Below are 17,434 nucleotides of genomic sequence, written 5' to 3'. Positions count from 1 at the left end.
CTACCCACACTGTTCTCTCTGTGTGTAACATTCTCTCCTCTAGTCTTCTCCAGGTTAGTCCTGTCCACCTTTGGTGGTTCTCAGACTTCGTATTCTCAGGATTCCTTTACACGCTTAAAAATTTCTGAGGACCCAAAGAACTTTTGTTTATGTGGGTTATATATATAGATATATATTTTTAAAATAAATTTATTTATTTATTTATGGCTGCGTTGGGTTTTCGTCGCTGCACACAGGCTTTCTCTAATTGCGGCGAGCGGGGGCTACTGTTCATTGCAGTGTGCAGGCTTCTCATTTCAGTGGCTTCTCTTGTTGCGGAGCTCAGGCTCTAGGCATGAGGGCTTCAGTAATTGTGGCACGCGAGCCCAGTAGTTGTGGCTCGCGGACCCTAGAGTGCAGGCTCAGTAGTCGTGGCACGCAGGCTTGGTTGCTCCGCGGCATGTGGTGTCTTCCTGGACCAGGGCTCGAACACGTGTTCCCTGCATTGGCAGGCAGGTTCTTAACCACTGTGCCACCAGGAAAGCCCTATGTGATCAACATTTACCATATTAGCAATTAAAACAGAAATTTAAAAATATTTATTCATTTTAAACAATAAACCCTATTAATTTGTTAACATTAATAAATAATATATTTTTTAGAAGAATATTTGGTTTGTTTTGGAAAACATGGTTAGAAGACTGTTTTAGACATTGTTTTACATTTTGTAAACGGGCTAGGAAGATGGCTGGATTCTCATATCTGCATTGGGTCTGTTGTGATATCACACCTGTGTAGCCTCTGGAAAACTTTTGTACGCTCCTGAAAGAATGAAAGTGAAAAAGGCAAATAACATGTTAGTATTTTTTTGAAAATAGTTTGACCTCGTGGAGCCCTCTAAAAGGGTCTCAGGACCTCAGGGGTCCTGAATCTCACTTTCAGAATCATTGCTTTAGATCTCAGTTCTGTTGTCACTTCTCCAGCGAAGCCTTCCCTGACCTCCCTCACTAGGTCAAACTTTCCTATTATGCCCTAGTAGTACTATGTACCTCTCGTCTGTACCATTTATTAAAGTACCACCTTAACTTTAATGTCTGTTTCTGCTACTTGGCTCCTTGAGATTAGGGATCACGTATGGGTTTTGCGCACAATTACATCCTCAGCCCTTGCCACAAAGGCCTGCCCTGTACTGGGCATTTAGTGCATATTTGAATAAATAAATGAGTGAATCAATTTAAATAAACAGACTTCTTGGATTCCACTTGATTATAGACTTTCCCTTAAAATGTAAGTCCTTCTCTGAATTGTATACCTGTTGTCTCTATTCAGAGCATATATTTATTTTCTGTTTTTTCAGACTGATTATTGCTAAGACTGTTGCAGGGCCATTACACCCCGGATCTGTGCAGCATTCTGCTCATACTCTGTCTCACCCATTGCACCACGTTACAATTCTTTGTTTACCTTCCATCCCCCATCCCCCCCCACTAGATTCTTCAGAAGCTTATTGAGAAAAGGGATTGTGACTTGTTTATCTTTTCAATCCCCTTCTCCATGCCGCAGTAGCATATCTTAGTATATAGTAGACACTAATATTTTCCTGAATGTGTCAAATTGGATTTGAAAAGATACATACATTACAATTGCAAGTAGATGTAAAAATTTTGACCTAAGAAAAATCATGTTCCCAATGCATGGATTACTGACAGGTTATTTATTTCTGAATTGTTTTGCACATCAGAATACATAGGGTAATTCTGTAGGTATTCTGATTTCCAAGAAAGAATCATGGTGATCAGGTGTTTTTTAAAAACATTTGTGGATTTCCCCGGTGGCTCAGTGGTTAAGAATCCACCTGCCAATGCAGGGGACATGGGTTTGAGCCCTGGTCCAGGAAGATCCCACATGCCGCTGAGCAACGAAGCCCATGTGCTACAACTACTGAGCCTGTGCTCTAGATCCTGTACAACTACTGCCCGGTGGCTCAGTGGTTAAGAATCCACCTGCCAATGCAGGGGACATGGGTTTGAGCCCTGGTCCAGGAAGATCCCACATGCCGCTGAGCAACGAAGCCCATGTGCTACAACTACTGAGCCTGTGCTCTAGATCCTGTGAGCCACAACTACTGAGCCTGCATGCCACAACTACTGAAGCCTGTGCACCTAGAGCCCGTGCTCCGCAGCAAGAGAAGCCACCAGAATGAGAAGCCTGCACACTGCAACGAAGAGTAGCCCCCGGTCACCGCAACTAGAGAAAGCCCACACGCAGCAGCGAAGATCCAACACAGCCAAAAATAAAGAAATAAATAAATTAATTTAAACAACAACAACAACAAAAACATTTGTCATACGTGGACATCATTCTGTCACAAGATATTTGAGTTATGTGCATGTCCCAAGTACTGTGGTGTGCAATGGGGATGTAGCTGTGAGCAGGGTATACTTGATCCCTACCCTCAAGGATGTATAAGTCTAGCCATCTGGTTTGAGTCAGCAAAATGTTTCTGTAAAGGACTGAATACTAAATGTTGAGACTTTGAGGGCTATATGGTCTTGGTTACAAGTACTCAGCTCTGCATTGTGGCCCCAAAGTGGCCATAGACACCCTGTAAACAAATGAGTGTGGACACATTCCAATAAAACTTCATTGACAAACATGGGAGAAGATTGGATTTAGCCCACAGGCTGTAGGTGCTGACTCTTGATCTAGTTCGTTTGTTTCTCAGTCTCCGTCTGACTCCTATATCCGGAGCACCAATTTTCATATTTTCAATGAAATTTTCATTGTCTTATTTGCTAGAATTAGCTAAGGTGAGATTGTTGAAGAACTTGATCTCATGCAAACCACTAAAGCTAGTTCTTGTTTTTTTCTTTCGCACTTTTATCCAGGACATTTTATTTCCTTACATCAAAGAAAATGTTAAAGAGTATCTGCAGACACATTGGGAAGAAGAGGAGTGCCAGCAGGATATCAGTCTTTTGAGGAAACAGGTTGGGATATTTCTCTTCCATTGCTTCTGCATTCCCAAGGGTGTTAGAACTGAGGATGCCTAAAGACTTGGAATATTCTCTGAGCATATTTTAAAATAAGTGCTCTGGATTCACAGGGCATGGACGTTGTAGTGACTTGCCTGCTTAAGAATTCACAGTACCTAATTAAAAGGCCAGATATAGTGACATAAATGGCAGTTTGTTGTCTCTACAATTGCCTCTTTCTGGAGCTATTTCAGTTGCATAAAATACCATGTATTTATAAAACTAAGTCACTTCTGGGTGGAATGCAAAAGGGTCTTGTGCCATCTGATCACATTTTTCATTAATGTCTCCAAGTGATAACACCTCATCACCTCATTCTCCACTCTCTTCTCATGGCATGAGCCCCTGCTGCCCCTCCACAGAGTTCCTGGGCCCTCACATACCTCTCTTCCCAGCTCACATTCAGCCCAGCCTTCATACCTGCCTTCGCCTTTGTTACATGTACTTTGTTCTGCTTTGATCCCTCCCCAGTTTTCAGTCTTTCTCCTTCCACATCGTGTGCTGTGAAACTCCCGATCTGTTGTTTTTCTTATTAAAATTGCTTCATTGGCAAAGGTCTTACATGCTATGCAGAGCTAACTCTCTGGCTTTTTTGAGTTAATTTTCTACATTGGACAATGTGGAAGGCTTTCTGTAACTTCTATAACGTTAGAAGTTAGGATTGGAAAGAGAGTCACATCCTTTGAGGCATGGGGCATTTGGGTTTGTTGAATTTTCTAGATAACTTAGGGTTAGTCTGAAACACTCCCTTCTTTACCTTTTTTTGTTGTCTCAACTCCTGTTGTTGAAACATACATACATATTCCCTCATTGTAGCATATAAATAAACCATTGAGTCTTTAGGGATTGGACATACGCATTGTCATAGGCTAAACAGCTTCTAAATAGCTATTAGGGTTTTGCAAGATGTGGGAGATTGCAGGAGACTGAATGTAAACCAACCCCAGACATTGCTTCACTAGTTTCTTTTCATTGAATTCCAGGCATAAACTAATTTCACTGAGATTTTCTTTATTTCTTCCTCAGTTAGGTATAGTGCAGAGAAAATGATCTGATTTAATTGAAGTCCTGGTTTGTTGATCCTAGTAAGTGAATCAACAAACCAGGTCTTATTATAACATTTTATCATTTTGTGCTATCTCTTTTCTCACACACAACATGCCTCTTGGTTTAAATTTCAGCTTTAGTGATACAGGAAAGGTAAATTTATTAATTATAATCCAGTTTTTTTTAGGAATCATTCATATCAGTCCCAAAGCGTAGGATACTTTAATTTTAACAGGGCTCGGTGCTAATGGTGGTTGGAGAAAGTTGGTCTGCTAGTTTTCAGGTATCATTTAAGGGATCTTTTTAAAAATGAGTAAGAAACAAATTTTGTGGTGTTTATGATTTAAAGGCTGAAGAGGACTCCCACCTGGATGGGGCTGTTCCGATCCCAGCAGCATCCGGAAATGGGGCGGATGACCTGCAGCGGATGATCCAGGCCGTGGTAGATAATGTGTGCTGGCAGATGTCTCTGGACCGGAAGACCACGGCGCTGAAACAGCTGCAGGGCCACATGTGGAGGGCGGCATTCAAAGCTGGGAGCATGAAAGCAGAGTATGTAGCTCCTCAAGTGACTCTAAACACTTCACTAGCCACCAAAGCAAATACATTTTCCACTAGTCCTCTCTCTCCAGTGTAAGTTGCATGATTTGCAAAGTAGATAAAATCAACATTCTTTTTATTCCAACAAGTGAGTGTTTTATTTTGTTTTGTTTTTTCAAAGCTGGGATAAAACATTTCACCCAGATAAATCCCCCAGGCCCGTGTCTGGCTTTGTGTGGTGGTTGGAGACTTTTAACTCAAGTCTAAAACAGCTTCCTAGATGTAAATCAACTATACTCCAATTAAAAAAGAAAAAAAAAAACCCCCACACACAAAAAACAGCTTCTTAGAAAATGGCAACTTCCTTGAACTAAGTCATATCTGATCCTTAGTGTACGAGTGACAGCACTGTTGGGCTGCTTCCCAGGATTGAAAGTTAGATTACCTGCTTTCTGCTCTGTTACAGAAGTAAGAATGCTATAAAATTATGCACCCCGTCACTGTGGGGTTTACTCAGTGTCAGCAGTGCCACTCTGTTCTGTGCTCTTACAGCAACTTCCAGACCTTGGAGTCTTGATTGTGGGGTTCCTAAGAGCACTCCTACCGAAGGAGACTCGTGAGTCCTATGTTGCTATATTAAGAAATCTTAATAAGTTGCTGCCACTAAGGATTTCAGGGCATTGCCTGATGTAAACCCTAAGATCCAAGACTGTTACTAGCTGCCTATATTTCTTTTGTTTTTCTGTCAACTGAGATGCCATTCCTTATGTACTTTACAAGGGGCTTCCACCTTTTAAGGATGCTTTAGAATTTCGGGATAAGCCAGTGATGTGGAAATAAATATCAGTTAGTTCACTTGGTAAAACACTCAAAGTGTTGGAGTCAGGAGATGATGCTCACAGGAGTTAGCCCATCCTTCTCCTGGTTTTAGTTCCTTCATTATAAAACCAAGGACCTGAAATAAATCATCTTGGACTTCTAAGCCCTGCTCTGGAGCAATAATAATCTGCAAATTCAACATGGACTAATCCTGTCTCTGAGTGCAAAGTAACAGTTACTGCTTGTTTTGAACTAGTAGCTAATCCCTTTTCATCAGTTTGTTCAATGTTGTTTCATCCAGTAAAAGACTTCTCTGACATTTTCCAGTTAATCTTTTATAGATGACTGGTTCCACACCCCAAGTTTCTTGTACTTCTCTTTTCACCCATCTCCTGTGATGTTGTCCACTGTAGAGCTGGTGAACAAGACTGTCAGGAATCATTGCTGATTAGCTAATGTGAAATGGTACATGTCTGTTAACTGATTTGTTACATAATTTTTCTTCTGTATAGTAAAACCTAAGGTTTTCTTAGTTCTCAAGAAACGTAGTTCTGTTTTCTAGCTAATCAAAGATTAATAGCTTTGAGCCTCCAAACATTTTTTTAATTGTTTGGGTGTAGATCTTTCTAAAAGCATTTCCATGCTCTCTCAAGGCACACTGGACATAATTAAACCTTTCCTCGTCATGAATTATACCAAAGGCACACAACAGTACACTAGTATTGTTGTTTGCTTTTTTGAATTTCTTGGCAATTCAAAAAATCCCTTTCTCAGGGAACTGTATTCAGTATCTTGTGATAAACTATAATAGAAAAGAATCCGAAGAAGTATATATATATATAATGTACACATACATGACTGAATCACTTTCCTGTACACCAGAAACGAGCACGACACTGTAAATCAACTCTATTCAATTTATTCTATCTCTTTTTATGTAATCACTTTTTACTGTCCTTAGTGTGGCTGTCTGTCAAAAACTTCTCCCCTTGACCTAAATTACTGCTTCTAATAATCTACTGTGACCCTGGAACTCTGGGGACACGCTCATTAGATCTGCAGGAGTTCACCGTCTCATGGAGGTGCTTTCCCTGGCCACCATTTGGACACAAATAGAGAAACTTGTGGCAGCTATTTGACTGGTTTTCATTTGACTGGATAACGTGTTCCTTCATTTCAACTTGGTGGTCTTCCCTCTTAGGTTCTTTGAAGACGTGGTTCCAGCAGTCAGGAAATGGAGAGAGGCTGGAATGAAGGTGTATATCTATTCTTCAGGGAGCGTAGAGGCACAGAAACTGTTATTTGGGCATTCTACAGAGGGAGATATTCTTGAGGTAGGTTACCCGATTACTTTGTTTTTTTGACACCATCAAAGCATAAAACAGTGAATCTGAGTGCTACAGTTATAAGCTAAGCAGCACTCAGATAATTGCATTTACATACGCTATGCAGGTTGTCAAAAAGAAGTGGGAAAACTGGGGAATACATTGTGGAAGGGTGAAATGTAGCTGTGGTACCAATCGTTGCATCAGGGGTTCTTAAACTTTGCTGTGCATAAGGATCACCTGGGGAGTTTGTTAAAAATGTAGATCCCTGGGCCCTGTTTCCTGGCAAATCTATATCAGAAGGTCTGGACTGCGGTTGGGAATCTGCATTTTCAAATATCTACCCTAAGTGATTCTGATGACAGTAGTATTAGAACCATATATATATATATATATATATATCTCACAGATAAATAAGACCTAAGCTAGCTTGTAAATCAGCTATCTTGTCAGTATTAGAAAATCATCAACCCAAAGGAAAGGAAACTAATGGCTTCTTTTGGTTGTTTAAAGTATTAGGTAAGATGTAAAAGAGTGGCACATGCCACTATCCCTCACAAAAGGGCACACAGACTTCTTGAATGCAGGAGACTACATGGTGGATTCATTTGTTTCTGGTACTTTGGAGAGAGACAGATTTTATTTCAGCAGATTCAGCAGTCTTCTGTAAGAGAACTGGGCATGTTATTACACGGTGATTACTTAAGGCCTCCTATTAACATCCCTTGTACCTGAGAAAAGTCCTGCTAGCTTTTCTGTCCCACAGTCCCTATGTCCCCTGGAAGACAGGGTAGTCATTGGAAAAAGGGACTACACTTAGGACTTTAAAAAGAAATGCTGACTAACTGAATACAGGCTGAAATTAGTGATTCACAGTAGTTTACTCAGCCAACTATTTTTTTAAAATAAATATTTATTGACCCTCTACCATGTGCAGAGAACACTTTGACTTTGGAGATTGTCATAGTCTCATTTTACTTTCCTGCTTTTTATCTTATTTCTAAGTCAAATATTAAATCAGTAGTAAAACCCTTTAATTGCTTGTTAACTATTCTCCTCTGAATACAGATATAAGCTGCTTTTCTGCTCTCTCTGATGAAATAGACAATAAGGTGATAGTAGACAGGACACAGTAATTACCCTCCGAGTTCAGTAATAAAACTTTATTCCACACTTGCTTAGTGTGAGGCAGACTTCAGAGAGAAAGAAAATATGCAAAACAATTCTTAACTTTTAAAATCACAATATTAATATTACCTTAATTTATCTTTGTTAGGCTTATTTTTAGTTTGTGAAAAGTTCTGAAAATATTCGAAAGATCACATCGTAATAGCTGATCCTAAATGTGAATTTATTTTAATGACTGTTGGTTAAATTAGTAAGTTATATATTTGACCCCAGTTATTTCTAAGATGTCAAGGGTATATATGAGCTCTTGGGTAGAATTTAAAAATGTTTTAATTAGAAAATGAAGATTTCTTGAAAGTAAAGTAATAGCTTACTAATTAGGCAGGTTAGAGAAATCTGGTCATTCTGGGATCAAAAGGACAATGTTGAGAACCTTTCATCGGGTGAAACCCAGTCCAATAAGTAGTTTGAGTGAATATAGTGTTTTAAGGATAGGAAGTAGGGCATATATATTTTAAAAGATTTTGGATATAAAATTAATGCTAATGGAAGAAGACCAAGATTATAAAATGATCTTATATACATTGAATTGGTAGTTTTCTTTTTCCAAATGTTTATTTCTATAAAACCTTAGTTTATATTTACTTTCTGTAGCTTCCATAAAGTTCTCTATGAAGTATACTTACAGGGAGTATTTGTTGAGTGGATGAAGTCACTATGATTGTCGAGTAGTTCAGAGAAAAGGGATGAGAGACAGAGGGGCTGGGTTGCATGTGTGTTTGTAGCATCGTTCTTTCCCCTTCTCTGTGTCCAGCTTGTGGACGGTCACTTTGATACCAAGATTGGACACAAAGTGGAGAGTGAGAGTTACCGAAAGATTGCCAGCAGCATTGGGTGCTCAACCAACAACATCTTGTTTCTGACGGACGTTACCCGAGGTGAGTAATCTGACTTCTTGCACTGTACACTCCAGGGTGGGAGCCGAGCCTGGCACTGCACACGCTTTGCCTTCATAAAGAAAGTTTATGTGGGTAGCCCTGGAAAATGAAGCAGGTTTATAAAAGGAAACAGTGAAACAGCCAACCCACCTCCCTCTCCATCTACCCATCCTTGGGGGAAGTGGCATTGGAAAGATGAATGCTTCTCCTTTTAACACGAAATGGGGAGATAACAGAGGCAGCCAGCGATAAGGGTGGGAAGGAGCATGCAGCCAGCAGTATGAGGGTGGGTTCGTGGCTAGTCCAGCACAGTCAAGTCACAGGGGACCTGCATCAAATGTACTTAACAGCAGTGAGATCAGCTATACACCCTCAGCAAAAAAAAGTGAAAGAGAGAGAGAGACGTCTGTAGTTGGAGCGATTTTGCCTCATTGTCCTGCTGGCTGATGAGCACTGCCCCTCAGCGAGGAGGAACCTCATTTCTCCCTTCCCTCAGATGGGCGCAGGCCCCGGGCGCCCCTCATGTTGTAAACCTCAGCCTCACTGCACACGGATCTCATCATGTTTAAAGATTGGCGTCTTTTTTACGCAGCATGGCCCTCTTTATATGATATACAGTGCATTAGCACATGCATTATCACTGTAAGGAGTGAATGTATGAAACAGCACATACTGTACTTTATGGGAAATTTAAGTGATTTTTCAAGAGTTTTTTTTTTTTTTTTTTTTTTTTTTTGCGGTACGCGGGCCTCTCACTGTTGTGGCCTCTCCTGCTGCGGAGCACAGGCTCCGGACGCGCAGGCTCAGCGGCCATGGCTCATGGGCCCAGCCGCTCTGCGGCATGCGGGATCTTCCCGGACCGGGGCACGAACCCGTGTCCCCTGCATCGGCAGGCGGACTCTCAACCACTGCGCCACCAGGGAAGCCCTCAAGAGCAGTTTTGACCAAACGTAAAGCATACGCTCAAGCATCTATCTGTGTGAGAATATGAGTCCTCCAGAGAATTACGGAAGGAACCGGTAGTGAAGAACGAAGCAAGCAGCAGCAGGCGAAGAGGTCGGGGGGTGCTTGGGGAGGTGGGTGGTCTCTGCCCCTGGTTGGCGAGGCTTTCTCAGACTCCCCCAGCTGGCTGCAGCCTTTGATCTTGTGGTCATTTTCCTTAGAGTCTGTGCATCTCTCGGGGTCCTACTTTGGTGTATTTGTAAATTGCACTTGTGTTTACTTATTTGTGTTTCTTCCACTCATCTTGGATCGTCTTCGTTTACCCATAGAACAGGGCTTTGTGTACTGTGCAGCCGCTCTGATACACTACATCTATTTCACCAGGCTCAAGAAGGGAATTAGGGAAAAGGGGCGGAGGGCAGGGGCGCTCTCCTATCTGGTGGCTCCGAGGGCCCCGTGGAAGCAGCTTCGTCAGTCTGTAGTTGACATTCCTTCCTCCAGCCCTTCTGTTCTTTGTCGCAGAACTAGAGTCACTCCCACTCACTGGGACTTTTCAGAGATGTCACCCAAAGGCAAACCCAGGCTGCTGGCAAAGGCATCTTATTTGTGCTAGCGTGCGTGAGTATATTCTTTGTCTGCTGCTTTGGTTTATCATGTTAGGTACGATCTGTAGGCATATAAGCAAATATATACTAATTTGTGAAGCAGTTTAAAAAAAAAATCTTAACCAGCGTAGGTCACCTAATGCCTTCAAGAAGTCATAATGTGTTTTCCAGAGAAAGAGTGGTAGACAGGCTTAATTTTACCTGACGTACAGTTGACATTCAGTAACTGCTAATATCTTTGTTAAATTTCAATCCTCGCTGAATCTAGACTGGAATTTTTGATCTAGGGAGATGGTAGCAAATCACAGCCATGTGTTGTTTGGAGTTTTGAAAGCTCAGTAGATTTAGTGGAGACCTGCCCCTGCTACACGTCTTGGTTTGGATCAGCCTCAAAGTGCAAGGGTTCTACAAACTGTCATCTTATTTTTCTGCATCCTGGAAAGCTTTGCATTTGCGTGTCTAACTGCTCTGAAGGTGAGAGACAGACATGTGGACACACAGCTTCAAGGTTCACTGTGTAACCAGCTGGCCAGGCTACACCTATGTACCAATAGCCATTTCACCTGGCCTCTGCTTTGAACTGTCAGCGTACTGTAAATGTTTGCCTGTCATATTTCTGTGTATAAACCATTTACTGATTCAAAGCTACCTTTTACCCTCTTCCTTGAATGGCTTTTTGGGGCTTTGAGTGGTGGGCTGGGGAGGTCACTTTACTCTCTGTGTAGATAAAGGTGTAAGGAATGATAATTTGAAGACCTTTTGCTTTGTTTTGCTCTTTATGCAAAGGAAATAGGTCTCTTTCTGGTGAGTTTAGCTGGTTTAACCTGTGAATTGCTTTTCTTTAATCATTCACGTAAACAGGGCTGTTGGAGATGAAAATCCATGGTTTGCCCTATATTTAATTCCGCTAGGATTTTGAATGGTGAGTGTCTGCAGGCTTAGAATTAGAGATCTGCTTTGTGGCTGGAGCTCCCCACAAAGTCAACCTGTCCCAAGCATTCTGGGATTGAATGCGTGATTCAACCTGTGATCCTCAGACCCTCGCCTTATTCCCTGCTTTCTGGTTACCGCTAATAATTGTAACCCCTGCCCGAAGACCACTTATAGTTTCTTCATATTCTTGTCTTTAGCCACATTTTTTTTCTAGTTGCCATCAAAGTACATCTATAATTTCAAGTCTTTCTCTTTTCACTTAAGCCATATCCTTAGGTTGCAGTCCCAGAAATTATTCCTATTCTCTTTAGAGACTAGAGATAATCTCCAAGTTGTCTCTCCCTTGAGTCCTCTGCAAGGAGGTTTTATTCCTGCCGTTCATCTTCTGCCAGCCCCACTCCTGCTTAGGCAGTAGGGCCAGACGATCACCTGTAGCTGGGACAGGGCCAGGCACCTGGCTGCCTGCCTTGCTCTTTTCTATTGTCTCTGATCCTGTGTTTTAGTAGCACGTGTCCAGACTTCCACTGCCAAGGCAGAGTGGAAGACTAAGTTGATATCCCAAATAATACTCAAATATAAAAGAGAGAACTGAAAGACTTTTCCCTTTGGAGGGAAAGAAAAAAGAGGTCCAGGGTTTGAAGTCAACAAGTATTATTAGATAAGTGTCTCAATAATATATGAAAAGAGCAAATAGATGCTTAAGGACAAAAACTTGCCCCACGGTGATGTTGGTAAGAGGCTGAATGTGGAACGGTCACTAGTAAGTCCCACATGGATCGTGACGACTCAACGTGGTTGAGATCCTGGGTTGCTGGTCCAGAGGACTGTGCTTGAGGCAGCCAGGCTGGGAACTTGGGGTGCGTGGAAGGCAATGCCTTTGCTGCTGGAGTGAATGGCATCTGCAGAATTTGCCGGAGGTGGGGATTTTGGAGCACTATTTTTGCTCTGGGAGGTGACAGTCCTTTCATAGGAGGTGGGTTGGTGGAAGAGACAGCTCTGCCCCATTTACTCTTTCTTAGTACTGCTGCCCTTTAATTAATGCATTCCGTTGTTCTGGCTGTTTTCCACAGATTGAGAAACTACTGGGGTTTCTTATTACACCAGATCTGAATTGCAAAGAATGTGTTTCAGATTCTTCCCCAGTTTTGCTCTATCTGCCCAAGTATGCCCCATCTCTGTGACCACAGACCTATGTCCTGTGTCCATTCTCCTACTGTTTGCACATGTACTTTATGTCTGCCTACAATTCCTCCTCTCTTGCCAGTTTTCCTTCCTTGAAATTTCTGATCAAAACTTACTCTCTGTGCAGAGGAGTCATTTGTTAAATTGCAGGTCCTAATTCAGTAGTTGCACACTGGGGAACCTGACATTCTGTATTTGTAACAAGCTTCCACGTGATTTCCACACTGCTGGTCCAGGGACTACACTCAGAGCAGCAATGCTCTAGAGCAGGAGTTGGCAAAATTGTTCGGTAAAGCAGGGGTCCCCAACCCCCTGTTAGGAACCGAGCCGCAGAGCAGGAGGTGAGTGGCAGGCGAGCGAGGGAAGCTTCGTCTGCCGCTCCCCGTCACTCGCATTACCGCCTGAACCGTCCCCCACCACTACCCCGGTCTGTGGAAAAATTGTCGTCCATGAAATCAGTCCCTGGTGCCAGAAAGTTTGGGGACCACTGCTGTAAAGGGCCAGATAGTAGCTATTCAACTCTGGTACTTGTAATGCAAAAGCAGCCACAGATAGTACATAAGTGAGTGGGTGTGACTGTGTTCCAATAAGACCATGGTTACAAAAACAGGCGGTGGGCCATAATTTGCTGACCCTTGTTCTAGAGCACAGACCACAGAGTCTGACACAGGATTTCAACTTTCAGCTCTACTACTTGCTAGCTGTCAGTTTCTGCATCTGTAGGATGGAGATAGTAATACTAACAACCTCAGGGTTGTTGTGAAGATTTAGATGGGAATGGAAGTTCCAGGAAAGCAGGAACGTTGTTTTGTTCACATATCTCTGGTCCTAGAATAATAACTGGCACATAATAGGTGCTAAATTAATACAAGGTATTAGCTATTATCTTTCAGATGGACACAAAATGAGGAGGGGTACGTAACCCAAGACATATTGGAGATATCCCCTCAAATATAGCTTACTTAGTTTTGTTTGACTAGTTCTGTTTTTATTTCCACGCAGTCACTGATCTTAAAACTCTTAGTCCAATGAGGAGAGAGACAACAGGTAATAACATGTCAAATCATATTGTCTTGATAGGACTAAATACAGGGTGTTGATGGAGCACATAGGATGCTCTAATACAGATGGTAGTAGCTCTAGAAGATAGAATGTTTGAGCTGAATTTTGAAGAGTAGGAATTTGCCAGACAAAAAAGATGGGCAGTCTAGCCAAGGGTTGTGACATGTTTGGGCTCCAGGTGTGAGAGTAGGTATTTCAGCCTGATTAGATCCTGGGATTCCATTTGCCCCATGTCTACTTAATTGGTATTATTCCTGACAGCCTGTCCTTTGGGAAACAGCTCAGTTCTCTGTAGGACTGATGGGAGGGAATGGAAGAAAGCTGTGGACATGGCCCTGTCTTTGTGCATTCATAAATAGTAAAGCTTAGAAGTCTGGGACACACTGCCCTCCTTGTCTGTCAGTACAGTTAGTTATGCATTTGAAAAAAATTTTTATGGAAAAATTAAAAATTATATAAAAGAATAATAAGTCCACCCCCTGTGCTTGTCTTTTAGCTTCAACAGTTATCAAATCTGGACCAGACTTATTTCTTACATTCCCACATCCCTCTGATTATTTTGAAGCAAATCCCAAACATCATATTCTGCCATTTCTGACACATATTTGGATTTTCGCAGAGGCCAGCGCTGCTGAGGAAGCTGACGTGCATGTAGCTGTGGTGGTGAGACCTGGCAATGCGGGGTTAACAGATGATGAGAAGACTTACTTCAGCCTCATCACGTCCTTCAGTGAACTGTACCTGCCTTCCTCAACCTAGAGGAGGAGTTCTAAGGAAGACCAAACTGTCTTCACAGAGTTGTCCCTGTAGTCTAGTTTTATTCTAATGGTAAAAATAACTTACTTAAAAAATACATATATACACATACATAAGGTAGGTATGTAAGTGTGTGTATGTTCAAATTACCTTTCACAAGCACGTAAGTGGGAAAAGGAATCTCAGTTCAGAGGAAAGGAAACTTATTTAAAGATGATGCTTTATATGTAGAAATTGTTTGAAACCACAGCTCTAACCATTATTGAGGGTGAAATATAGTTGATAGAAGAAATTACTACTATACAGGTCAAATGTGTTATGTTTATCAAGTCATGTACCAAAATAGAAAGGTAGGTTTGAGAAGTTACTCAGAAGCCTGGTTATTTTAAAAACTAGAAGTATTTCAAAGACATTCCTAGTAATAATCTACTCCTCTTTTAAATTGTGAGTTAGAAGATTACAGCAACTGAATTTCAAGCTATTAGCCTCCCTGTTTACAAATGACAAAGCTATTTGTTTCTGCTTCAAAAGAGAGCAAAGTTGGGAAAGGAAACTCAATTTGAGTCTTGATTAATCATACATCTGTTACTTAAGAAACTTGCTAATCATTGTGGTACCCACAGCAAGCAGTTGCCTTACCAGTGAAAAAGATGCACTAATGTAATAGCTAAAATAGAAATGTGCTTCCTAATGTTTAACAAAACAGTCCTAATCCTGCCACTTATCACAGATTTCAGAGTTAACCTTGCTAACTACTTCTTAGCACAGTTTGAGAACATATGTTAATTGCTGTTTACTATTAAAAAACAAAAGGTTTGCTGAAATTTGTCCATAAGACCTAGAAGAGCCCTAATATCTAATATTTTCTCTGAAATGGATGTGAGAAATGTAAATTTTATAACAGCATTATTTATCCTAGTTCAGCCTAATAGGATGTCATGTCAATTTCCTGTGGTAATTAATAAAAACATTTTCTTCTTTACTCAGTTGTTTTTTTTTAAATAAATTTATTTATTATATTTATTTATTTTTGGCTGCGTTGGGTCTTCGTTGCTGCGTGCGGGCTTTCTCTAGTTGCGGCGAGCGGGGTCTACTCTTTGTTGCGGTGTGCAGGCTTCACATTGCGGTGGCCCTTCTTGTTGCGGCACGTGGGCTTCGGTAGTTGTGGCTCGCGGGCTCAGCAGTTGTGGCTCGAGGGCTCTAGAGCGCAGGCTCAGTAGTTGTGGCTCATGGGCTTAGTTGCTGTGCGGCATGTGGGATCTTCCTGGGCCAGGGATCGAACCCGTGTCCCCTGCGTTGGCAGGTGGATTCTTAACCACTGCTCCACCAGGGAAGTTCCTTCACTCAGTTTTATGTAGGTTTGCTTACTGCCATAAGCAGAAGAGAAACTGAAGAGAGATTGAACAAATAAGAATTTTAGGGGCTTCCCTGGTGGCGCAGTGGTTGAGAGTCTGCCTGTCGATGCAGGGGACACGGGTTCGTGCCCCGGTCCGGGAGGATCCCACGTGCCGCGGAGCGACTGGGCCCGTGAGCCATGGCCGCTGAGCCTGTGCGTCCGGAGCCTGTGCTCCGCAACGGGAGAGGCCACAACAGTGAGAGGCCCGCGTACTGCAAAAAAAAAAAAAAAAAGAATTTTAGTTTAGTTTTTTACCTTAATCTTGTGTGTGTTTGTGATATGTGTGAATACGCATGTGTGTGTTTTAATGGAATGCCAGTAGAAAATCACTGACTATCATTTGAGTTATATATACATATATGGCTAACCTTAGTGGTTATTATTTCATTTGGTTAGTAAACATTCAAGATATGAGTAGATTTCTTAGATTTTTGAGAATCTTATATTTGAGGTATATAAGATAATGCTTGAAGGAGGCAATTATTCTCCTAATTAATCAAGAAAAACTAATGAATCCTGGAGGAATAATTTTGGGGATGCTCTGAATAAGGAAAAGGAAGTAGCCTTGCAAATATGAGAGGACAGGGAATATAAAAGATTTTATGTTGACAGTTTTTATCTTCTAGTAGCTAATTAAGAAGTCTAAGGACTATGAAGATATAGAAGAGTAGCGAAAGGGAATGAATTTACGTAAATCTTAGAAATGGGAGTAATTTGTAAGTGACGGTAAAGCCACAAATGATAATTAAAGGATGAACTTCATATAGTATCTGAAAAAGTTTATGAGAAGGCGAAAGAAAAGGGGTCTCTTAATGATAGTAAATGAACAATTGGAAAATTAAGGAAGGAAAGAAAGAAAATTATGCACCAGGGACTAGATTAGAGAGGAATTAAAGGAAAAGGAGGATGCTCTGTATCTAGCCAGCAGAGAAATGAGCTGGAGATCTTAGTCCATCTAGGTTGCTGTAGCAGGATTCCAGACACTAGGTGGCTTATAAACAACAAAACTTTATTTTTCACAGTTCTGGAGGCTGGGAAGTCCAAGATCAAGGTGCTGGCAAATTCAGTCTTTGGTGAGAGCCTGTCTCCTCACACATGGCTGTCTTTTTCACAGTAAGCTCACATGGCAGAAGGGGTAAAGCAGCTTTCTTGGGCCTCTTTTATATGGACACTAATCCCATTCATGGCCCCAAAGGCCTCCCAAAGGCCCCACCATCAATACATCACCTTGAGGGGACACTAACATTGTCTACAGCAAGAGACATTTACTATCCATGATAAAAAGGGTACCAGAAAAACTGTAGTTTATACTGAGTAGCTGAAGATGGAAATAGATTAAAAAATTAAGAGAAAGTTGCAATATCAGATTCAGTTTCTCAGAGTGGGGTGTGAAGGAAGGGAAAAAGAAGGTGAGTGGAATATTTCTGAGGTCTTAGGAAACGCATTCATAATTAACGTGATGGAAAAGGGTCTTAGGAAGAACTTGAGTCATAAAATAGGCTGGTCGTGAGGAAGGGAAAAATGCCTAGAGAGTGGGTAGTGAGCTAGGAGGTGAGTCCAGTTCAAATCATGATCCTTAGTAAGGGAAAGGGGAAAAAATTCTCACCTCTGCAATTTCCAGAAACAGACAAAGTTACTAAATTTTCTCAGCATCTTGTCTGCAGAGAATGCAGGGGACAAAGGTCTTTTAAAGTTGTGGCTCTTGTTATTCCTATTTGTTCCAGATCTGCCTTAGTTGTGCTCTTTT

At 41.5% G+C, this 17,434-nt stretch overlaps 1 protein-coding gene across 1 annotated transcript in view; it reads left to right on the top strand.

Moving 5' to 3' along the window:
• ENOPH1 (enolase-phosphatase 1) overlaps positions 1-15,277 on the top strand; it is a 34,929-nt gene extending 19,652 nt beyond the window's left edge. The window contains exons 2-6 of the mRNA XM_007447547.1: positions 2,868-2,969; positions 4,411-4,613; positions 6,622-6,754; positions 8,688-8,811; positions 14,155-15,277. Coding sequence (XP_007447609.1) covers positions 2,868-2,969; positions 4,411-4,613; positions 6,622-6,754; positions 8,688-8,811; positions 14,155-14,294 — 702 coding nt within the window. The 3' untranslated portion in view covers positions 14,295-15,277. The remainder of the gene's footprint in view (positions 1-2,867; positions 2,970-4,410; positions 4,614-6,621; positions 6,755-8,687; positions 8,812-14,154) is intronic.
• The last annotated feature ends 2,157 nt before the right edge of the window (positions 15,278-17,434 follow it).

This window comes from Lipotes vexillifer, unplaced genomic scaffold, assembly GCF_000442215.2.
Source record: "Lipotes vexillifer unplaced genomic scaffold, Lipotes_vexillifer_v1.1 scaffold272, whole genome shotgun sequence".
Lineage (NCBI taxonomy): Eukaryota > Metazoa > Chordata > Mammalia > Artiodactyla > Lipotidae > Lipotes > Lipotes vexillifer.
Note: the sequence above shows the minus strand (reverse complement) of the source record. Positions and strands in the feature narration are given on the sequence as shown.